Below are 24,153 nucleotides of genomic sequence, written 5' to 3'. Positions count from 1 at the left end.
TACCTTCTGTGGTCTGCATGCCTCCCCAGCTTCCTTCTCCTCCACATCAGGGCCCTTCCTTGGGCTTCTAGTGGCTCTGTGGAGCTTTTTAGCTGGTGTCTTGCTGTTTGAGTCTTCTCCTAGCTTTTCTTTTCTTTCTTTCTTTCTTTTTTTTTTTTTTGTCTGTCGTGGGTCTTGAACTCTGGGCCTGGGCACGGTCCTTCAGCTCTTCAGCTCAAGGCTAGCGCTCTACCACTTGAGCCACAGTGCCACTTCCGGTTTTCTGGTGATTTAGTGGAGATCAAGAGTCTCATGGACTTTCCTGCTCGGGTTGGCTTTGAACTACAATCCTCAGATCTCAGCCTCCTGAGTAGCTAGGATTATAGGCGTGAGCCACTGTTGCCCAGCTTCCTCCTAGCTTTTCTAAGTATTGATGTTGAGCATATCATCCCAACTCACACATCTCCTGGAATTGACTTTGCTCCTGGATTTTGTTTCTCTCTCTGACTTAGCATTTGTTGGGTTTGGTGCATCTAGGCTGGTGTCTTTCTGTCATAGAAATTCCTCACATGTGGACTCTCCACTCTTCTTCCTCACTCTCTTTTTGGGACTCCAGTTGCATATAATTTCCTTTCCCAGTTTGCCATCTTCATGTCTTGTTGTGCTGAATTCTGAAAAAGTTATTTTTACATATCTTCAGGCTCATTGCTTATTATCTCTCTAGAAATAACTACTCTGCTATCAAATTTTCCATATGTTTAATATAGATTTGGATTTTCTTGTGTTTCTAATTTAGTTTAATCCTCCTCCTGATTGCCTGGTCATTCTACAATGATGATTCCTTGGTCCTCATTGTAGAATTATAGACATATCAGGGAAAACCAGTAATGAGGCGTTAAACATACCTCTCACCATTAGAAGAGAGATCTTCACAAATTCTTTGGCATAAACTCTGAAATGGGTACACTAGCTTTCAAAGCTGGTGCTCACAGCTCTTTGCATCTCTTCTTTTAGTGTTTCTGCTTTGCGTTTGAAATACTAGCGGGCCTTGTTAATCAGCTCCTGGTTAATCAGCTCCTGGTGTTTTGCACCAGTTAGAGCACAATGGACCTGACTGGAGTAGGAGGCAGGGCCAGGGTAGGCAGGGAACTTTGCAAAAGGAATGGGATCATCACCCAGCTGAAACAGATCTGGCTTGTTATCAGAGCCTCCACCCCCACTTTAATGTGTAATAAAGACTTTTTCATTCTCCAGTCTTTCATCAAGTTTTTTTTTTTTTTTTTTTCTTACAGTGGCCTCCAGAGAACAAGGGACTTATTTATAGTCAAGAGAGTGGTCATAATTTCCAAAAGAAGTTGGTACCTGCTTTGCTGTTTATTTTTCGACTTGAATATTTGCTCACTGCCTCAGCCTTAGTTTCTTGGTAGTTTGGCAAGTGAGTCAATGCCTTCCATGTTCTCTTTGCTCCTGTAGATTCAGAGCGTTCAGAATCCCAGGGTGGGGGGCTGCTTCTAATAGAAGTGATGGAAATCATATTTGAATGTTGTTTGGGCTCTTTTGTGGGGGGGGGGGAGGCGGTTGTGGGGCCTGAACTCTGGGCCTAGGCGCTGTCCCTCAGCTCTTCAACTCAAGGCTAGTGCTCTACCACTTGAGCCACAGCACCACTTCAGCTTTTTTTCTTTTTGCTTATGTGGTGCTAAGGAATCGAACCCAGGGCCTCAGGCAAGGCAAACACTCTACCACTGAGCCACCTTCCCAGCCCCTGTTGTTTGGGCTCTTGAGAGCTGGGAAATACCAGGAAATTATACTTTTTACATAGAAAACTAGTACCTGGCAATTGTGCTTTTTTACATAAAACTCTTAATACAAAAAACACTAACCATGACCCCAACTTTGAATCTGATTAACCCTGTCTGTATTAGTCAGAATTCTTCAGAAAAGACATAGGGCATACAGAGATATATAGGTAGGGAGAAACTTGCATGATCATAGAGGCTGAGGAGTCCCATGTTCTTCTGTCCATAAGCTAGAGTCCCAGGAAAGCTGATGGTGTAACTTGCAGTCCAGAGCCAAAGGCCTGAGAGCCAGAGGAACCAATGGTGTACTAAGTACCTTTTTTCAGAGTCCCAATTTCCAAGAATGAGGAGTATCATTAGCTGGGAGGAGCTGAAGATAGGCTTCCTGGTTGAAGCAGAAAGAGGAAGAGGAAATCTCTTCTTCCACCATTTTGTTCTATCTGGACCTTGAAAAGGGTGGGTGTTCCTTACTAAGTCCTCGGATTCATAAGCTAGTTTCTCGGTGGGACAAAGGGTGAACCAATTCAGCAGTGAAACCCACTAGACGTTAGGTTGGAAAATGAATTCAGGAAGCTGAGATCTGAGGAACACTGTTCAAAGCCAGCCCCAGCCGGAAAGTCTGTGAGACTCTTATCTCCAATTAACCACCAGAAAACTGGAAGTGGCACTGTGGCTGAAGTGGTAGAGCACTCACCTTGAGCTGAAGAGCTGAGGGGCAGTGCCCAGGACCAGAGTTCAAGCCCCATGATCGACCAAAAAAAGAAAAAAAGAAAATTAACTATGCAACTTTGGGGAGAGGAAAGTCAGGCATCTGTACATCACCATTACAATAATTTTTTTTAAAAAGTTAATTTCTTCCAAATGCACCTTTATAGACACACCTATACCCCAAAACATTTACTAGTCCTTAGCCCAGTCAAGCTGGCGCAAAATTAACATCACAAGTTATGTAGGGTTTCACTTATTATGCTATATGAGACAGCCTTATTGTGTATAAAAAGTCTTTGAGTAATATTTACTTTTCTGATAGCTTGTAACTTAAGTACTGTGAAACAGAATTAGTAGTACTCAAATACTGATACAAAGTTTGCCTGTCTTAAGTTATATGATAGGTGAATAAGGAGATGTATATGTATGTGCTGCTATTGGGTCTTGAACTCGTCCTAGATGTTGCCTTTAGATTTTTTTGTTCAAGGCTGGTGCTCTACCACTTGAAATGTTTCCAGATTTTTGTTTTTTAGTGGTTAGAGGTAAGAATTTCATGAACTTTATACCACAGGCTGGCTTCAAACTACAATTCTCAAATCTCTTAGCTAGTATTACACATGTGACCCACCAGTGCCCAGCAAGACCCTCAGTGGGTCTTGTTCTTTATCTGAAGGGGGCCCATACCTTCATTCCTGAAGAATCGGACCTTAGTACAGAGGGCCTGGTGATCCTGTTCTGCATGGTAGACCTTCTTCCCTCCGTCATAGGGTGGCAGCCAGGTTTCCTCTTTGTGGGAGGGATCAGTCATCTCTGTCCACACGACTCCCTTCTCACACTGTTAGCTAGAGAAATGAAGACCCCACAGTGGCCAGGGCAGTCTTAACTTCCATTTGGTATGGTGTCTCCTGTAGAAGCATCCCCCACTCCCCCTGAAACTAGGACTTTTCGCACCCAGAGCATAAGGCCATGGGAAGAGGAGGCAAAATTTTGCTACTGGGTCACTTTTGGTGGTGGTGAATTGTATCATTCTCAGATCTACCCCTTTATTTCCTGGATGCATGAACTCTGCTATGGGAGAAACAGCACAATACATGGCTCCTTGATCTAGAGCAACCACAGTGTCTGGGGAACCTGGCCCCACCCCTGTACATGTGCACTTGGAAACCAGTTGGCTCTGTAGCTATGTCTTCAAACAGCCACTCCAGTGTTCTGTCAAGTCAGTTGCTCAGGGTGGTATAGCTAGAATTGCAGGCACCTGCACTGGGCTTTTCCCAAAAAAAAACTTTAAAGAGTTTTGTGAGGTGCCAGTGGCTCATGCTTATAATCCTAGCTACTTAGAAGCTGAGATCTGAAGATGATGATTCGAAGCCAGCCTGAGTAGGAAAGTCCATGAGACTCTTACCTCCAATTAATGGCCAAAGAGCCAGGAGTGGAGGTGTGACTCAAGTGGTAGAGTACTAGCCATAAACAAAAATGCTCAGAAATGGCATGTTGGTCCTGAGTTCAAGCCCCAGGATCAGCACCAACTGAAAAAAAAAAGTTTTTGGCAACACTAGTGTTTGAAATCAGGGCCTTGAACTTGCTATACAAGTACTATACCACTTGAGCCATAACCCTAGCCTTTTAAATACAATATTTAAATCTTTGCTTATTGATCTTCCACATAAATACTTTTTTGTTGTCATGAGATCAAACATACAGAAAAATGCACAGTGTGCACTTGAAAGCTCAGCTGTGAAGCTGTGCATAGGTAGCTGTCCCTTGGTCAGGCGGTGCCTATTGCCAGCACCTTAGGGAGCCACCTTGCTCCTAGCCCTCTCCTCAGAGGGACGTGGCTCTGACCTACAAGGTCATAATGCTCTTACTTTCCTTTATGATTTGCATAACATACATATTTCTTAAGTAATGCAATTAGTTTTGCTTTGTTTTGAATTATAATATATGGAATAATGTTTCAATCTATTCTTTCATTGTTGGTTTGTGTATTTATTGATATGAGCGGCTGTAACTGAGTCTCAGCACTAAGTAGACAAAGTTGTAAGGTGCCATTTGTTTTTCCATTTAACACTCAAGCAATTAATGCTCCATGTCCAAGCAAGGTTTCTGTGAGCATTCCTGTTTGTGTCTCATTTGGATAGGACTTTTCTATCCAGGTAGTAAAATTACCAGGAATACATACCTCCAGTTTGGACAATGCCAGACTGTCGCTCGGACAGCTGTGACACTTCTCACAGGAGAGTGAGTGTCTTTGTCACCCTTGGAATTGTCAGGATTTTCTATTTTCCCATCTGTTGCATGGCGACTGCCTTTCCCTGATGACCAGCAAGCGTTCTGGTGCTTAGACACCGGCTGAATTACCCTCTCACACCTCTTGCTCTGCCAGTAGCAGATAGGGTTGCTATTGTGATGGAGTTGCTTATGAGTTTAAAATGTATTCTTTACACAGGATGATGTGATGTTGCCCCAGAGAGTGAGGCTGCAACATGAAGCTGCCCTCCAGCGCCCAACAAGCGTGAGTACAGTGCCTTTCCTGTGTTGTCCCACCTTTGATGAGATTGTCAGTATGATTCTGTACACACAGACCTTTCCTCAGTGTGAAAAGAGTTTACGTATGATCAGGGTTCTGTGGCTGGCATGTCTCCAGTGCTCCAGAGTGGTTTCCTTTGAAGAAAATCATGCTTCTCATTTTGGATCCTGCATGACACTTCAAAATGCTTCTTTGTCATCAGCATTTTGAAGCTGAGCCTTGGGCTCTAGTACTGGCAGATTTAAAATCTCTCATCCTCTGAGCTTCATAGGTGCTTGACCACCCTGGGCTTTGTGGGAGGTTGGTTGGGCCCTGCCTGTCCTCACCTATCACCTTGGAGGAATGAGAGCATGTATGCCTCACTTGGCCCTTCCCCCCAGGGTCCTTGCTGCCATTTCTTTTTCTGTGTGTGTGGGTTCACTAGTACTGGTCTTGAACTATAAGCCTTGCGCTCTCATTCAGGTTTTTCACTGACACTGGTGCTGTATCTCTTGAGCCTTGTCTCCTGACCAGCATTGTGCTGACTAACTGCAGATAAAAGTCTTAGGACTCTTCTATCCAGACTGGCTTCAAAACACAATCCTCAGATCTCATACCCGAGTAGTGAGGATTACAGATGTGAGCTACTGATGCCCAATTTCTGTCCACTTTTGTCTGGGTACAAGGTGGAGGCTCGTCCCCATAGGAAATCTGAGGGCAGTCCCAAGTTCAAAGTTGTGGATCAGGGACACAACAGTATGTGCATAAGTGTGTGAAAGCAGACAAGAAATTCAGACGGAAGACAGGCTGCTGTCCTTGTAGCAGAGGAGTCCTGGTTGGTGTCCCCACTGTGGATTTGCAGGGTCCTGGGAGGCCCAGGGCCCCAAGTAGACTATAAAGGCTTCTGTGTGTGGCATGTGTCATCGAGGGCAGGATAACTTTGTGTCTTTTTCTGGATCCTGAATGGGTCCCGGGCCTACCGAGGAGAAGCCACAAATATGTGTAGCTGCACATTTTCATGGCAGTCTGTGACCACAGACTCCAGAAGTTGCTGTTCTAAGGTTTAAAGGCATAGAATACTTCATTTTTTTTCCCTTTATAGCCAGAGAGATATCAGAGAGTGTCTGACGGCACATCCCTCATGAAGCTGTGAGGGCTCTGTCTGTACTAGGCATTAGTACCCCTAGCCCAAGGACTGGCCTCATTGAGTGCCATGGCCTAGGCATTTCTATCCCAGCCTCCAAAAGTCCTGGTGGGCCTCTTAGTCACATGAAGGAGAGATTATATGCATAAAATGTGTTTCGGGTGCTGATTCCTTGTCAGGAAGAAGCAAGTCTGTCTTTATGGATTTCTGTGCAGTGTATGTAAGGACTAAGACTTTTAGAAAGCCCTCCCAATGGCTCTGAAAGGTGAGGAAAATTGCATCTGGAAGTTAGAGAAGAAAGAAATTATGATTATTAAAAAAAAGAAGCTTCTTTCCCAAAGTTGTGTGCTTGAGTGCTGAGAACACTACTAGTACTATTTCACTTGTTGTGAAACTGAAGAGACAGACTGTTGTGACCCGGGTGGAAAGTAGTGTCTGTGTAGCTGTGGTCTACAGCCCATGTTAAAGGCTACGTGTTTCCAGATGTTTAACTTACAGTATATACTGGAAACTTGTAAAAATTTTGTAGAGTGTTGACATTCGGAGAGCAAGATACTTGGAAATACGTTTTCATTTCCATCCTGAAACAGACTGGATGCAATTTTGAAGTCATTTTCTTAGGTCTCTTTGCCATTCATTCAAGCAAACTGCTAGCTAAGAATGTTTAGGAATTTGGAAAAATTATTAAACTGTCAGTTTGTTTTAATCAAAACAACCATTTCAAATTAAGATTTACATTTTATAGGTTGTTCACAGTCTAGACTGTGACTAGATCTAGAAGCTCCACTCAGCATGTGGTACAGAACCGTGGTCACATCTGTACACAGCTGCAAGGTGGGTGGAGCACCTCCATCCCTTCTCCCATACTCCTAGGATGGCGTGACCAATGGTTGTGTCCAACACAGCCCAAGGAAGGCTAATATTGTGACCCACAGAATCCTAATCTACAGTTGCTGGTCAGCAGCTGTGTCTGTTATGCTGCGTAGTTTGTTCTGAAGGAATGAAATGAATGTTCTTTATTCCTACTCTGTCATTATTTCCTTAAGGTCAAGAAAACCTTATAAGAAAATGACTTAGGAGGAAACACCTTAATGACTTGTGCCACTGTTAGTTTCACTGCAGAATTTTACATTTTGAGCAGTCCTGGGCAGCTGTAAGTGTAGTGTGTATTCCTACCTATCACTTGTTTCCCAAGTCCTTGCAACAGAGATGCATTTTGAAGCCTATGGGATGGAGTGAGGAGCTCCATGTTTGCTCCATGGGGTCCTTAGGTGGCCAGAGGAAGGGGCCACGGGATGCACAGCTTCAGGAAAACCAAGGCTAGTCAGGCTGGAGGCAAGATGTCATCACCCCACAGATGAGGCACCTTGTAGATAGGCATAGTGGTGCATGGAACTTACCCTTGGCTAAGTATAGGCCTTCCTTGTACAGAGGGTTACTGAGTGGATTTCTGTTCAGAACATCCAGTTACCTCTGGGAGTCGGGGCTAATGTCAGTAACAGGAACGTAGACATCAGCCACAAGCAGTGAGGACAAGAGGACTCAGGTGCCTGAACTCTCAGGCATCTCCATGAGGTTAGCTCCATTTCACACTGGGGAGAGCAAGCATTCAAAAATGACAGTGCCAGTGACTCCTGTCTTTTTAAACCCACATCTCCTAGAACCTTCAGCCATCTTGTTAGAAGGGATCTTTACCCCATATGCATTCTTGCCAACCTTCAACCACCCTGTGAGGCAGGAACTTCCCCTCTAAATACAGTCTCACTAGTCCTCATCCACCCTCGGAGGCTGAGTCAGGATCTTTACCCTGAGTATAGTCTCATCCACCTTCATCCACCCTGTGAGTGGAGTGCTTTGCCTCTAAATACACTCTTGTCAGCCTTATCCTCTCAGTAAGATGGCAGTCACCTCTAAGTACAGACTTACCTTTATCCATTCTGTGAATTTTTTTTTTTTTTGGGTCCAGTCGTGGGGCCTGAACTCTGGGCCTGGGCGCTGTCCCTCAGCTCTTCAGCTCAAGGCGAGCACTCTACCACTTGAGCCACAGCGCTGCTTCCGGCTTTTTACTTTTTGCTTATGTGGTGCTGAGGAACCGAACCTAGGGCCTCATGCATGCAAGGCAAGTGCTCTACCACTGAGCCACCTTCCCAGCCCAATCTTTTTTTTTTTTTTTGCCAGTCGTGGGGCCTGAACTCTGGGCCTGGGTACTGTCCCTCAGCTCTTCAGCTCAAGGCTAGCGCTGTACCACTTGAGCCACAGCGCCACTTCTGGCTGTGGTGCTGAGGAATCGAACCCAGGGCCTCATGCACCATTCTGTGAATTTTAAAAGGACATCCACTCTCTCCACTCTTTTTCAGTATGATTCTGGAACTCCTAGCCAGAGCAATAAGGCAAGAAATAGACACAAGCAGTGTCTATATAAACTACCCTCCCCTGTGCCATGCTCTAATTCCTAAAGTTGAGTGGAGCTGGCACGCAGGCACCCCCAGTATATATGTTGTATATCTGCATTGTCATACAAGTATGTTGTGTGCAGGGAACATATGCACATTGTATGTGCAGTTTTGAGGCATTTTGCATGCATAGTACTTTTGTGTGTATGTGGATAGAGATATACTAAGTATGTATGTGTTATGTCTCTCTGTAGGCTATTGATATGTGTACATATATGTGTTCTGTCCTTCATGCCAGTCACAGGCCAGCTGTGCCTGGAGTAGATTTTCCCCTGCCCTGGGTCCCACACACCACAGTTGACCATTTAAGTCCGATGTGTTAGTTATGCCAAAAGCTGGGTAAATGTAGATGTTCTGATGGCCCAGGTGAAAAGGAAAAGTCAGCTAGTCAGAGTGCCTGAGCTTCACAGTATTGGCTCTGGGTCCCTTGTGCTGTACCTTTATCCAAAGAAGTCCTGGTGAAGGGGTCTGTCTGTCTGAACACATGGATGCCCCAACTCTGTGAGCCCCACAACCAGGTCAATAGTCACTTCGCATGCATGCCTGGGTTAGAATTAGTAATACCCTTAGAGACCTAGAAGGTCCTAGAGGGATTTAATCTTACCCGAGTACTGAACTGTCTGCCGGTGTCCTTGGTTCTTGAGGGAAAAGGAATGGCAGTGTCACAAAAGGCAGGCGACTGAGTGCCATGGCTGCAGTTCTGCCTGGGGTTAGGAGGCCATGGCATGAGGAATACTCTGCTTACCTTCTCCAAGTGCCTTCCTAGAGACAGCAGTTGGTTCACTGATAGAGCAGTCTGGGCAGCTCATAGGTGGTTCAGAAATGATCCTGCAGATCCTCACCCCCTCAGAACATGGCCCTGTATCCCACACGAGGGTGCATCCATCCCCTCAGGTCACAGCCCCACCTCAGAATATATCTGTCAGTGGCCCTGTAACTCCCTCTTTTTGCTTCCTATCAGATATAATTTTGGATGGTGTCACATAAACTGTTGGCTTCCTTGGCCTTTAATACTGCTGGCTCTGAGCCTTCTGGTCTTGAACCTGACTTCGTTTCCCTCCCTTCCTTCCAGTTTTTCACCTCCTCTGGCAATAGCCCCAGCCACTGGAACCGTATTCTAGATGAACCACCTGCACTTTCTGCAGGATCTACCTGTTGTAGGTCTGAACACTTCCAAGGTGCTCAGAGGTGAGGATCAAGCCCTCTAAATGGTCAAAGGGGCCTGTAAATAGAGGCCAATCCCTGTGTGGACCTCGGGTCGTGCTCACATACTGGCACAGGGCAGAGGACTGGCAGTTACAGCATGAGCCCCATGGCAGGAGTATACCAGTTACACAGGAGGAGATGGGGACATGTTCTGTAGCAGGGCTGTATTTTGAGGAAATGGGGACTTATTCTGATGGGAGAACATGTTCTGCGATGATGGGGTTGTGTTCTGAGATAGAGAGGAGAGCCTGTTCTGAAGAGGGGACCTGTTTTGAGGAGATTGGGATACATTCTGAGATGCGACACACATCTTGAGGAAGTGGGCACATGTTCTGAGGGTCTGAGTATGCATTCTCACGTTAGGATGTGTCCTGAAGAGTTGTATTCTGAGGAGATTACGATAACCCTAAAGGAGACAGGCATGTATTCTGGAGTGGGGATATGTTCTGGAGAGATATGCTGCATTCTGAGGATGTTTTCTGGGAGTTGGAGATGGGTTCTGAGGAAATGGAGACACTTGAATTTTGAGGTGAAGTTGCCTTCTGAGGTGGAATATGTTCTGGCGTAGGGAGACGTTCTAAGGGGATGAAGCACAGCTGAGGTGGGCAGGAAGTCATGGCTGTTGAGGTGCTACTGTGGCCAATAAGAAGGAGAGTCTGGACAGAGGAGGCCGTGCTATAGGAAGCATGAGCTATAATACCAACTCATCATTACTTAGCGTGTTGTCATACCCAACTCATTCCTAGTAGCTACTGAGTTAACTGCCCTCAATCAGGCTGAGGGCAACACTAGCCATTGGCTACCAAGAAACTACTCAAGACCCCCATGTGAGTCTAGTGTTCCCCCTCCCCTCCTTTTGACAAGGACTTTTACCTAACTCAACCTAGGTCCCACAGATTTGAATTTGGTGTATAGATATTATATACTTAAAATAGCATGAAACATACTCATAAAAGATCACAAGATCATAGGTTTTAATTGTTGTTGTTTTACAGATCATAGGGTGCCAAGTGCAGAGAGATCCCCCAAACTCTACTGAGCGATACACACGTTGGATCAACCAGTTGGCATCCGATCAGCTTCTGACACAGGTACTGATCATTGGTTGTTTTTGTCCTTAGTGCAAACCTGGTTTTCTTAGGCTGGGGAGAGGAAATAGGACACGTTCTGAGGAGAGAGTGTATGTGTCCTCTCAGTGCTGTTGGTGTACTGTTGGGGTGTAGTTTCGATGTCTTCACTTGTCCACTGGTGATAGGACAGTGATCAGGTAGAGCACAGTTCCCCACCCTTTGGAGATTTGACAGTCAGGCTGATGCAGGCTCCCATTCAGGACACTAACTTGGAGGGGAAAGTTGCTCAGAATCTAGAGAGGGCATTTCAGAGTCTCCACAGTGTACCCCTCACACATCTGTTGAGCCTGCTGACATGCACATTGTCAACGGCCAAAGTGACCCTAGCCCTGGGGTAGGATAGCTGGGTGCTGGCCATGGTAGTGGATGAAGGATGGTTGTAGTACTGGGTAGAGGAAAGCCGTAACTGGGTGGAGAGGTGTAGAGATGGACAAAAGGCTGGGCAGAGGGTAGATGTGTCATGAAGGTGCCCGTGCCAGCAGATGGAGGTGACCATGGCATTAACTGACAATGTGAGACCAGCTGCTGCTCTCTCCAGTTTGAGCTGCAGTGTGGAATGAGAACCATGAGCGTCATTGGGTTGGTGACTATCTGTGGCCACCCTCCTTGGGTCCTTGGATGACCCTTGGGCCGGCAGAGACTCTCGTCCTCATGTCAGGACAGCCCTTGCTGTACGAGGAATGGCTGGGGAAGGCCTCTGCCTCAGAGACCTGGCTAAATGTTGCTGTCACTGGGTGACAGATTGTGCGTGGAATGCTGCAGTCTTAGTAAACTTGGAAGCATGCTTCAAACAGAGCTAACTGTGGCTGTTCAGGAGACTGTACCTGTGTGAGCTGGAAGACAGTTCTGCATTCTAAGTCATCAAAATGGCTGTAAGCCATCAGTCCCAGCATTTGTTCAGTTTTAGGCTGGCTTAGAATAGAAGTCAGTACTGCATGTCCACTGACAGCAACTTTCATGGAGACTACAAGTAAATACTCAATGGGTTTGCTTGCGCCCTCTCTCTCTCTCTCTTTCTCTCTCTGACTTAGGTTCTGTGTCTATGAAAAACTTGTTTCATTTTTATTTATGCATTTTGGTGGTACTGGGCTTTGAACTCAGGGACTTGTGCTTGCTAGGCAGGCATTGTACCACTTCAGCCACCCCACCAGTCTTTTTTATGTTGGTTGACTTTTGAGATAGGGTCTCAATTTATGGGCTGACTGGCCTAGACTGAAATACTCTTGTGCTTCTCTGCACCTCACCCCACACGCTCCGCACCTGTGCTTGCCTGTATTGTTGGGATGAAAGGTACATAATAACACTCTCAGCCATTGCTTGAGATTTAATCTCAACTTTTTTTGCCTGGCTGGCCTCAAACCCCCAGCTCCTAATTTCTGCCTTCCAAGTATCTAGGATTATAGGTTTGAGCTTCTGCTTGGCCGATTTTTTTGTTTTTAATGGAAAGAAATAAGTGTCTCTTCGTTGATAACATAACCTTAAACAATTTTTTAAAACACTATATTTGTACAAATTAGGGGGCTAATTTGAGTGAGAAAAAGTTACAAGAAGCATGTATGTGTGCAAGCCTGGCCTCTAGCTCTTTCAGCCATTGCTTGGACTCAACTCTTCCTTCTGAGGTGTGACCCTGGCCTTCTGACTGTAGAATGCCTTGTTTTGTAGGACCTTAGTTAAATGGAGTCCTGTCTCAGATAGAACGTTTACATTAGATTTAAGGATGTCTTTCCATTTCACCCTGGGACCATTTAAAATACCATGATAGAATCTATTTAGGATCTTCCTCATGGACTATTAGGGTATTGTTCTGTCTGTGAAGGTCTGGATTGGAATTAATTATTTTTAATGTGGATAATCTGTTAGTGCAGCCTCATTTGCTGCAAGGTGACGCTTTCTCCTTTGCATTCTGTCACAGGCCTATTGCTCACACACTGGGGAAAACTCTGTTTTCCCCAGTAACCATTTGTTGACCTTTACCTCCTGACATAACCACAACAGCTTCTAGAATTGTTCTTGAGTTGGCTGAGTAGCTCAGCTCTCTAACCTTGTTCTTCCTAGGACCTTTGCATTTGCACACAGTTTTGAAATCAGGTCATTGTTTTCTTCCCCCAAAGCATACTAACTACATACAAAAGAACACAACCAGACCCTTATTTTTACCAAATGCAAGAATGGTCTGTAAGTGTGTGTGTGTGTGTGTGTGTGTGTGTGTGTGTGTGTGTGTGTGTGTGTGTGTGTGTGTGTGTTCGTGTTCTGGTCCTGGGCTTGACCTCAGGCATGGGCACTCACTCTTCCTAAGCTTTTTCTGCTCAAGGCTAGCACTTTACCATGTAAGCCACAGCTCTACTTGTGGTGTTTTGGTTATTAATTAGAACAAAGAATCTCAAGGATTTTCCTGCTTGGGCTGGCTTTAAATTGTGGTCTTCATATCTCAACCGCCTAAGTAGCTAGGATTTTAGGTGTGAACCCCTGGAACCTGGCTTGTCCATGCTTTTATCTTCTGCTTGACATTCTTTGAGCTGCCCTTATAGAGTGAAGAAGAGCATGTCAGAGCTCTTGATGTGAGTCCTGCCAGTGGTCACAGTCAGTCAGCGTTGCTACAAGCCCTGTGGAGAGTGTCTAGTGGTCAGTGGGGCCACCTGGAGGCAGTAGGACCCTTGGCCAGTCAGCCAGGTTTGGAGGGATGTGTTGGGAAAGGCCATGCAGTACTGGTGGCCCAGTTGTTCATGGGGTGGTGGTGACTAACAGCTGGGCAGAAACTGTCCTGGAGCTTACAGAGGGCTGTGAGCTGAAGCTGTGGTGAGGCAGCCTGGAAAGAGAAGTCAGAGGTGGACGGAGGCAGAGGGTGAAGCCCTCAGCGCGAGTCGGCCCCATCCTCCTAGCCTCTGTACTCGGGCTGCACACTGAAGAGGCCCATCTTAGGTAAGTCAGAAATGGCCAAGCTGTTGGGAGATTGCTGTAGTAGACAGTAGCTGCTGGGTGGTCTCTAGCCATATAACCCTTATAGAAGTGGAAATAGCTGTCAGCTCCACAGGGTAGGCTTAGTCTGAACCCTCCTGCTCCAGACAGGGTCTCCAGTCCAGGCCAAGGTCGGGTTCTGCTGCGTCCTGCTGGACACCTGGGTCCCCAGGCCTCACCCAGTCAGTGGACCTAGCAAGCACTGGGAGGATAGCCATTCCCTCCTGTTCCTACACCAGACTGTGGGAAGACCTCTGTGCACTGTGGGCTTCCTGTGAGCCAGAGGTGATTGTTTCTTCAAGTAAGAAATGTTATTTCTCTAAACAATAGTTTTGAAATGCTATTTTGATCGTAGTTTCTTTAAGAAGTGTTACATATGATTTTGAGCTTGACCATTCCATTAACCAGATTAAAAATGATAGATGTGTCTCCTAATAGTTTAACAGTCCCTGGGAGAGACATCTCTTTTAGTGTGCCATTTAATATATTTCTTTGGCTATTCCAAATTGTTTACCTCTTTCAAATTGGCTTTGAGTCTCTCCTGCCAGCTGCTAGGACCTGTAGGTTTTGCTCCCTGCTGTCAGATCTGTACCACTGGCTTTAGGTTTTGTTTTCCAAAACAGATAGAGTAAAAGCACTCTTGCATTCAGATTTGATTCACATTTAAAGAGGATGAATATTCCACCAATGGCATTCTGCACCCTAGAGAAACCATTTTGTTCTCCAACTGCTCCTAGAAGGTCACACCACTTTCCAGAACTCAGGAACCCTAGGAGTGGGTCCGCAGGTCCTCTTCTGGGACCAGAGGGTGGGGTGGGAGTTGTATGTAAAGGTTGGCAAAATTGCCAGGGAATAAGTGGAGTCACTGCCTGCACGCTGCTTCCCATCTGCATGGTGCCTGATCCTAGATCTTAGGTCGTGGAGGTGCTCACAGCAGTTTGAGTCAGAGCCAGGGAGAGCTAGTAGCCTCCCAGCCAGCTGAGGAATTGCTGAGTCTGCTTTTGTGCACTTTCTAGTAGAATATGAGTCATATGAAAACTATGCACTAAACACGTAGGGCATAATTTAAATCGCAGTTTCAGCCAGAAGTGCGTTCCGAATCCAGGGGCAGCGGGGTTACAGCTGCTATGACAGAGAGTTTGGTAGGCCACTTAAGCACAGTCTCCTTTAGCAAAGGACCCTTAAGATAAACTCAGAGGAAGTTGCAACCATCACATTTGCAAAATCCCCACTATTTTACCAAGGTGAGTTGCCCCCAGTTGATGGTTTGAGCTGAGTCTGGCTTGTGATATGAAGACAAGTGCTTAGGTTTGATTTTCTTGTTGTTAGAGGCAGAGTCTCCCTAGGTAGCCCAGGCTGACTTCAGTCTCAGTCTTCTGAGTGCTGGGATTTGATTTGTCATGTCTGCCCAGATATTTGCCAAGTACAAAGGTAATGAGAGGACAGTAAAGTTAGCACCAAAGATTCTGAACTGAAAGGTGTCTGCACCAAGACATAGCTCCTGCAATGCTAGTCAAAAAGCCTGCTGGGTCTAAGGGTGCCCTGGGGTCCTAGCAGTATGGCAGTGGTGGGCTGGCTCTTGCCTTGGCGGGCGGGGTCTGGGTACTTGGAGTAACCTCCTTGGTCTGTGCTAGTCATAAGAGGGACAGCTGCAGGTCTGATGTGCACCTCTCAGTGTACCTGCCCTGGGCTCCACGTCTGCTCCTGCTCTCTTGGGAGGCTCTCAACACGTCTCAGTGCCGGTGCTGGGTGTCTGTTCCTGATGCCAGCAGGCTGGTTTCTCCTGAGGCCTCCAGACCCCCTTTGCCTGTATCATCAGCTTGCCTTTCCTGGGGCAGGCTCTTCCTCTGTGTATAGCACCCTTCTCTTGTAAGGACACCCATCCTGTGTGGTTATGGACTCACCTAATTATGTCCTTAAAGGCCTCATCTCCAAATACAGTCCCTTTAAGGACTAGAGCCTCAGTATGTGAATTTGGGGCACACAAATCTCAGTCCCCCAAGCTAGGTCATGTTAGTCACCTTAATGATTCCCCTCAGCCTCCAGGGCTGTCCTGCTCTTTATCCTCTGCCCCTGAGTGAATCTCGTGGCAGTTACTGGGTGACTTGGATGCCCTCCACCACTTCTGTGCCTGCCCCATCTGTGCTTGCTAGTTGTCATGCTGCACCTTTAACTCCCCCAGTAGCAGTTTGAAACAAAGGATAGCATGAATGAGAAGGAAAAGGCATCACATTATACCAGCATTAGTACATAAACCTTAGTTCACCCAGAGTGTCGAGGGTAGATAACTCAGACAAGCACATTTCCTAGTTAAGTTTACTCTTTAAACACAGAACCTTTACTGAAACTAGTGTTTCTCAAACTTCCTCAGTTGTAAGGATGGCTGTAGGATCTGACACAACACAGACGTCAGACCCACACTCATGCATCTTATGGTCTGAATATGCATTTCTAACAAGTGCCTGGATATTTGGATCAGCCCTTTGAGCTCTATCTTTCCCAACTTGGAAGAACAGAGATCAGACTGCTGGGTGCCTACACAGAAAAGGCTGCTTTTTCAGATAGTAGAGTTGTTGGCACAAACTCTCCCAGTTCCAAAATTCTGTGTTTTGAATTAATTCTGGAGTCATGGGAAAGTTGAAAGAAAAAAAAAGTTGAGTTCTCAGGCACTTTCCCTCTTCTGGCATCTTAGATGACCTTGCTGCATGATTGGACCAGGAGCTTTGGGGGAGGGGGCCACAGCGTGCCTTGGCCTCCTTGCAGTGCCTTGTTCAAAGCCGAGGGTTTGAGTGTTTTCACGAGCCTAGGTCAGCGCAGTCCTTCCCACTCGGGACACATGGCTGCTTCATCTCCAAAAGCGGCTGCATCAGAGTTACACGATCTCCCGACTGATCTCCTGCTGTAACAAAAATAATTATACATTTGTTAATTTATCAACAGCAGACACTATTTCTCATCCTGAAGATTTGCTGTCTGGTAAAAGGCTCCTGGCTCACAGATGATGATCCTCACAGGAGGATCCTGATTTTGTGGCCAGCCTGGGCAACTGCACAAGACCCTGTCTCAAAATAAAGAAGGGCTGGAGACACAGCTTCCAGACTCTTGCCTAGTATGCATAAAGCTGTGGATTCAATCACTAATACCACAAAAGCAAAATTCTGTCGTCCCTCCTTCTGTGGTATTCCTCGGAACTTCCTGTACTTTAATGACTGCTCTGCGTCTGTCACTCCCATGGCACACACTTCTGAGCACTGACTCTAAAAGCTGGTTTCTGTGATCCTTCAGCTGCATTCTTTTCAAAATTATCTTTGAGCCGGGCGCCGGTGGCTCACCTACTCAGGAGGCTGAGATCTGAGGGTTGCAGTTCAAAGCAGGCCCAGGCAGGAATGTCCGTGAGACTCTTATCTCTGATTAACTTCTCAGAAAACAGGAAATGGTGCTGTGGCTCGAGTGGTAGAGCGCTTGCCTTGAGTGGAGGGACAGCGCCCATGCCCAGAGTTCAAGCCCCACGTCCAACATCAACAAAATTATCTTTGACTATTGTAGTTCACGTGCCTGTTCACAAAAATCTTAGAACCATCTTGTCTATATCTATAAGGAGTCCAGCTGGAACTTTCATATAAAATGTGTTAAGCCTTAAAGCAGCTTGGGTGTAATTACGTCTTTACCGTGTTGTTTTCCAATTCAGGAATCTGATTTTCCCCCCTTCTCTCCTCACACCATCCGTTACATAATTTTTCTGTGATTCTTTTCTTTTCTTTTTTGAACCAATTCTGGGCCTTGAACTCAGGACCTTTGTTTTCATTCTGCTTTTTTTCACTGCTGGTTCTCTACCACTTGAGCCAATCCTCAAATTTCATCCCCATTCGAATGGGGATACCCAAATCTCAGCTTTCTGAGTAGCTAGGCTCATAGGTGTGAGCCACCAGTGCCTGGCTGCTATTACTTTCACTTGCTTTTTGACCAATTTTAAATGCTATTGTGTATTTAATTTTAGCTTCAGTTGTTTATTGTTAATATGTAGAAAAATATGGCTGATAATTATTGGACTATTCATATTTTCTAGTTCATCATAGTTTTGTGTCACTGACTTCTGAGGGATTGACTCACTTCATCTAAATTGTTAAATATATGTCTTTAGAGTTTTTACTTACTGCGTGTAGTGATACTTCTTCCTTTTAATTTCTCATAGTTGTTGTTTGGGTCCTTTCAACTTGTTATCTGTTAGTCTCCCTACAGGTTTATCTGGGCTGGTCATTTCTGACATCTTACGTGACATCTTATAAGCCTAGCTACTTATATGGTTAACTTTAGTCTTGCTTATCTATTTTTAGTTTAATGTCTCCCTTTTGCCTTCATGGTTCTTTTCTTCTGTTTGCTTTTGGTTTTGTCTTATACAGTTCTTTAAGGTGGGGCTTAGTTTTTGTCTTGGGACCTCTGTTCTCATAAAACAGTGCTGCCAACTCCCTTTACAGCTGCTTCAGTTGCATTGAATGGGTTTTGTGGCTCATTTCCATTCTGCTCCATTCTGCTTGATACATTTGTAACTTCCCTGGACACTTCCTCATCAATCCAAGGATTGTGTATGGCTACATGCCATCTCTTCCACATGCATCAGACTTTTAGGGACCAGTGACACTGTCTCTACCTCTCTCTCCAGACTCTTGCAATCTCCTCCTGTCCAGTCTGACCTGGACGTGTGCTGAGGAGAGGGTGCAGGGAGGGAATCCTAGTCCCCAGCTTTAGCTGGTTTGACATTTCACAATCCAGCATAATGAGGGTGACATGGATATAAATATACAGATATACAGAGAGAAACATAAATAAAGAGAAGTAAATTGCTAAGAATAATACAGAAAAAATTCCTAGAACTGCAGGGTGTGAGAGACCAGATGAGAAGGTGAGTCGGGTCCCTGGCGAGGGATGTGGGCAGGCCTGCAACAGACACAGGACGTCTTAGTTGTTCTCAGGTAAAGTGGGGAGCACGAATCAAAGTGACCTTGAATTTCTTGACTTACAGGAGCAGAATTTACAAGAAACAGGGGCACAGGCTTAAAATCCTCCCAGAAATGTTTTTGAATATAGAGTTCCATGTCTAACCAAAATGTCAGTCATGTGTAAAGATATAATAAAGACCTTTTCATATAAAAATTCAAAATGTCCATTTCCTACAAAACATTTTTTCTCAGATTTACTAGAAGAAAGCCCATAAGATTGGGAAGCAAATTAAAACAGGATGATACAAAGCAGAGAGGATAGGTCTGTGTCCTAGAGAGACATAAAAAGGATCAACATGCCAGACTTCAGAGAATAGGCTGCTCTGTTCACTTGGAGATACAAGAGGATGAACAAGGCCATCTGGCTGCTTCCTGGGATCATAGATCGGTGTGTGTTTTGAGGGGAGAAGGAGCTAAGAGGTTGGGAACTTAGATGCTTCTCTGGGCCTCTAAGCTGGCTTGCAAAGCTTCAGGGTGGCTGCCTGCTGCTCCACAGGAATCTGGCGGGCAAGATCTTGAGATAGTTCATAATGCAAGGGCCTGCGTGTAAACCATGCCTCTGGGCTCCTCTGGGGTGTGCAGTGGTGGTGGCCACTGTTTCCCCAGACTGGACTTAGGCTCTAGCAGAATTGCCTCCGTGGTGGGGATGGCTGGGTCTTCGCACTCTTCCTTACCGAGCAGTATCCGTTGGGTTCAGGGTTGATATCCTGAGCACTTGAATGCTCTGACTGTCTGCCCTGTGCTTGCTTCTCTTTGTCAGGCCCTTGTGTGTGGCCATGCTCCCAAACCTCTGCCTCCTCTTGGTAAATCTTGGTCATTGTGATGCACTGCATGTGTTGGTGTTGGGAAGAGACCCGGATGGACCATTGGGTACCCAGCTGCTCACAGATCACACTTTCTTTCCTGCTCACAGATCACACTTTCTGTAAAACAAATATTGAAACCAAAATTTCAGAACCCAAGCCCAAAGTCCAAGAGTCCCACATTAGGTCTGGCCGCTTGTCCCCATATGCCGAATAGACATATTACTCAAGGTAGATAAAGGAGTTACTAAATGGCAGCCATGGGAGGACCGCACTTGAGTACATTTCAGCCATCTTCACAGGTACAAACCCGACTGGACCCCACATCCTCACTGTTCACACCACACTGGGGGTGCCCTGGGAGGGGGCATCTGGATGCTTCACCAAGTGTAAAGTCATTGGAGTTATGCTGCACTTATCCTTCTCAGCATAGGATCCCAGCACTCCTACCTAAACTCTGTTCCTCCTATTTTTGAGTGTTGCTGGTAAAGATCCTAAATCCTCACTTCCAGTAGAAGAATATGTTACTGAACGTTCCCTGGGTCTTTTTTTTTTTTCAGCCAGTCAGCATGTATGTTGGCTGTCAAAAGTTTTTCCACTGTGTTAGTCACCTCTGTCTGGGCAGCCTTCTGGGACACTGGCACTCGTAGTCAGCAACCTCCACCTCTCATTTTCCAGCCTGTTCCCTGCAGCACTGGCTCAGCTCCCTTCGATGGAGGATCCTGGGGCTCCGTAGAGCATACCTGCCACGCACATGATCTGGTTGTCATTGTAAACCAGCCTGTTTCCAGCTTACCACAGAGGTTCAAGCAGAGTCCGGGCACTAGCAGTGGTTCTAGCCGTGGCATTTCCCTACACATCTCAGCTTTGATATAGAGCTGGAGATACCCTTCCAGGAGGCCATGGATTAGGGACACCCTGCCATGAAGCCAGAGGTCAAAGACAACCTGAGATTACACTTTTGTTTTACTGTACTTTTATTGGGCCTCTTTTATTGTTTTACCATACTTCCAGACCCACTCATTTGAGGATGACAAAACTAATAAAGGCAACATGGTGGTGGATTTGGAAGGCAGTGTTGGTCGCAGTGCTGTGCTCCCTGTGAGTGCCGGTGCAGAGCCACACCTACAGAACACAGTAGCCATCGGCCTGGCGTCTCGGTGACCACAACCTGCTCCTTACCAAGTCCCCAGAAGCAGGTCCACATACAAACAGTTTAGTACCAACTTTCACACAAAAGCATCTGTTGCCCAGTAGTGGAGGTAGTGCCTCCTTTCCTGCTGCACTCAGCTTTGCTGGGCCTGAGTCCTCACGTGCCAGTGGTGTGCATGTGTGTGTGTGCATGCTGGGTAGAGGGCTCTCCACTCTGGGCCTGAGTCCTCACGTGCCAGTGGTGTGCATGTGTGTGTGTGCATGCTGGGTAGAGGGCTCTCCACTCTGGGCCTGAGTCCTCACGTGCCGGTGGTGTGCATGTGTGTGTGGGCATGCTGGGTAGAGGGCTCTCCACTCTGGGCCTGAGTCCTCACGTGCCGGTGGTGTGCATGTGTGTGTGTGCATGCTGGGTAGAGGGCTCTCCACTCTGGGCCTGAGTCCTCACGTGCCGGTGGTGTGCATGTGTGTGTGTGCATGCTGGGTAGAGGGCTCTCCACTCTGGGCCTGAGTCCTCACGTGCCGGTGGTGTGCATGTGTGTGTGTGCATGCTGGGTAGAGGGCTCTCCACTCTGGGCCTGAGTCCTCACGTGCCAGTGGTGTGCATGTGTGTGTGTGCATGCTGGGTAGAGGGCTCTCCACTCTGGGCCTGAGTCCTCACGTGCTGGTGGTGTGTGTGTGCTGGGTACAGGGTTCTCTACACTAGGTCTGAGTCGTCACGTGCTGGTGGGGTGTGTGTGTGTGCGTGTGCACACGTGTGTGTGTGCTGGGTACAGGGTTCTCTACACTGAGTCTGAGTCCTCACGTGCTGGTGGGGTGTGTGTGTATATACACGTGTGTGCACATGTGTGCATGCTGGATAGAGGGTTCTCTACACTGGGCCTGAGTCCTCACATGCTGGTGGTGTGTGTGTGTAAATTGGATAGAGGGTTTTCTACACTGGGTTTGAGTCCTCACATGCCGGTTATGTGTGTGTGTGCACGTGTGTGTGCATGCTGGATAGAGGGTTCTCCACACTGGGTCTGAGTCCTCATGTGCCGGTGGTGTGTGTGTGTGTGTGTGCATGCTGCGTAGAGGGTTCTCCACACTGGGCCTGAGTTCTCAGGTGCCAGTGGTGTGTGTGTGTGTGTGTGTGTGTGTGTGTGTGTGCATGCTGGGTAGAGGGCTCTCCACACTGGGTCTGAGTCCTCACATGCCATTGGTGTGTGTATGTTTACGTGTGTGTGTGTGTGCATGCTGCTGGGTAGAGGATTGTCCACACTGAGCCTGAGTCCTCATGTGCTGATGGAATGTGTGTATGTGTGTGCAAGCGTGCATATGTGTGTATGCATGCTGGGTAGAAGGTTCTCCACACTGGGCTTGACTCCCCATGTGGTGGTGGTGTGTGTGTGCACTCGTGTGCGTGCTGGGTAGAGAGTTCTCCACTCTGGGTCTGAGTACTCACATGCCTGTGGTATGCATGTGTGTGTACACATGTGTGTGTGCTGGGTAGAGGGTTCTCCACTCTGGGTCTGAGTACTCACATGCCTGTGGTATGCATGTGTGTGCACACATGTGTGTGTGCTGGGTAGAGGGTTCTCCACTCTGGGTCTGAGTACTCACATGCCTGTGGTATGCATGTGTGTGCACACATGTGTGCGTGCTGGGTAGAGGGTTCTCCACTCTGGGTCTGAGTACTCACATGCCTGTGGTATGCATGTGTGTGCACACATGTGTGCGTGCTGGGTAGAGGGTTCTCCACTCTGGGTCTGAGTACTCACATGCCTGTGGTATGCATGTGTGTGCACACATGTGTGCGTGCTGGGTAGAGGGTTCTCCACTCTGGGTCTGAGTACTCACATGCCTGTGGTATGCATGTGTGTGCACACATGTGTGCGTTCTGGGTAGAGGTTTCTCCACTCTGGGTCTGAGTACTCACATGCCTGTGGTATGCATGTGTGTGCACACATGTGTGCGTTCTGGGTAGAGGGTTCTCCACTCTGGGTCTGAGTACTCACATGCCTGTGGTATGCATGTGTGTGCACACATGTGTGCGTGCTGGGTAGAGGGTTCTCCACTCTGGGTCTGAGTACTCACATGCCTGTGGTATGCATGTGTGTGCACTCATGTGTGCGTGCTGGGTAGAGGGTTCTCCACTCTGGGTCTGAGTACTCACATGCCTGTGGTATGCATGTGTGTGCACACATGTGTGCGTGCTGGGTAGAGGGTTCTCCACTCTGGGTCTGAGTACTCACATGCCTGTGGTATGCATGTGTGTGTACACATGTGTGTGTGCTGGGTAGAGTTCTCCACTCTGGGTCTGAGTACTCACATGCCTGTGGTATGCATGTGTGTGCACACATGTGTGCGTGCTGGGTAGAGGGTTCTCCACTCTGGGTCTGAGTACTCACATGCCTGTGGTATGCATGTGTGTGTACACATGTGTGTGTGCTGGGTAGAGTTCTCCACTCTGGGTCTGAGTACTCACATGCCTGTGGTATGCATGTGTGTGCACACATGTGTGCGTGCTGGGTAGAGGGTTCTCCACTCTGGGTCTGAGTACTCACATGCCTGTGGTATGCATGTGTGTGCACACATGTGTGCGTGCTGGGTAGAGGGTTCTCCACTCTGGGTCTGAGTACTCACATGCCTGTGGTATGCATGTGTGTGCACACATGTGTGCATGCTGGGTACAGGGTTCTCCACTCTGGGTCTGAGCACTCACATGCCGGTGGTATGCATGTGTGTGCACTCATGTGTGCGTGCTGGGTAGAGGGTTCTCCACTCTGGGTCTGAGTACTCACATGCCTGTGGTATGCATGTGTGTGCACACATGTTTATGTGCTGGGTAGAGGATTCTCCACTCTGGGTCTGAGTACTCACATGCCTGTGGTATGCGTGTGTGTGCACACATGTTTATGTGCTGGGTAGAGGGTTCTCCACTCTGGGTCTGAGCACTCACATGCCTGTGGTATGCATGTGTGTGCACACATGTTTATGTGCTGGGTAGAGGGTTCTCCACTCTGGGTCTGAGTACTCACATGCCTGTGGTATGCATGTGTGTGCACACGTGTGTGTGCTGGGTAGAGGGTTCTCCACTCTGTGTCTGAGTACTCACATGCCTGTGCTATGCATGTGTGTGCACACATGTTTATGTGCTGGGTAGAGTTCTCCACTCTGGGTCTGAGTACTCACATGCCTGTGGTATGCATGTGTGTGCACACATGTGTGCGTGCTGGGTAGAGGGTTCTCCACTCTGGGTCTGAGTACTCACATGCCTGTGGTATGCATGTGTGTGTACACATGTGTGTGTGCTGGGTAGAGGGTTTTCTACTCTGGGTCTGAGTA

General features: G+C 47.1%; 1 protein-coding gene across 1 annotated transcript in view; it reads left to right on the top strand.

Moving 5' to 3' along the window:
- The window catches only part of B3gntl1 (UDP-GlcNAc:betaGal beta-1,3-N-acetylglucosaminyltransferase like 1), a 63,386-nt gene that overhangs the window by 9,675 nt on the left and 29,558 nt on the right, over positions 1–24,153 (top strand). Inside the window, 2 exon segments of the mRNA XM_042696572.1 lie at positions 4,930–4,995; positions 10,788–10,883. Of these exon segments, the coding sequence (XP_042552506.1) occupies positions 4,930–4,995; positions 10,788–10,883 (162 nt within the window).

The sequence above is a fragment of the Dipodomys spectabilis genome, unplaced genomic scaffold, assembly GCF_019054845.1.
Source record: "Dipodomys spectabilis isolate Male_0828 unplaced genomic scaffold, ASM1905484v1 ptg000208l, whole genome shotgun sequence".
NCBI lineage: Eukaryota > Metazoa > Chordata > Mammalia > Rodentia > Heteromyidae > Dipodomys > Dipodomys spectabilis.
Note: the sequence above shows the minus strand (reverse complement) of the source record. Positions and strands in the feature narration are given on the sequence as shown.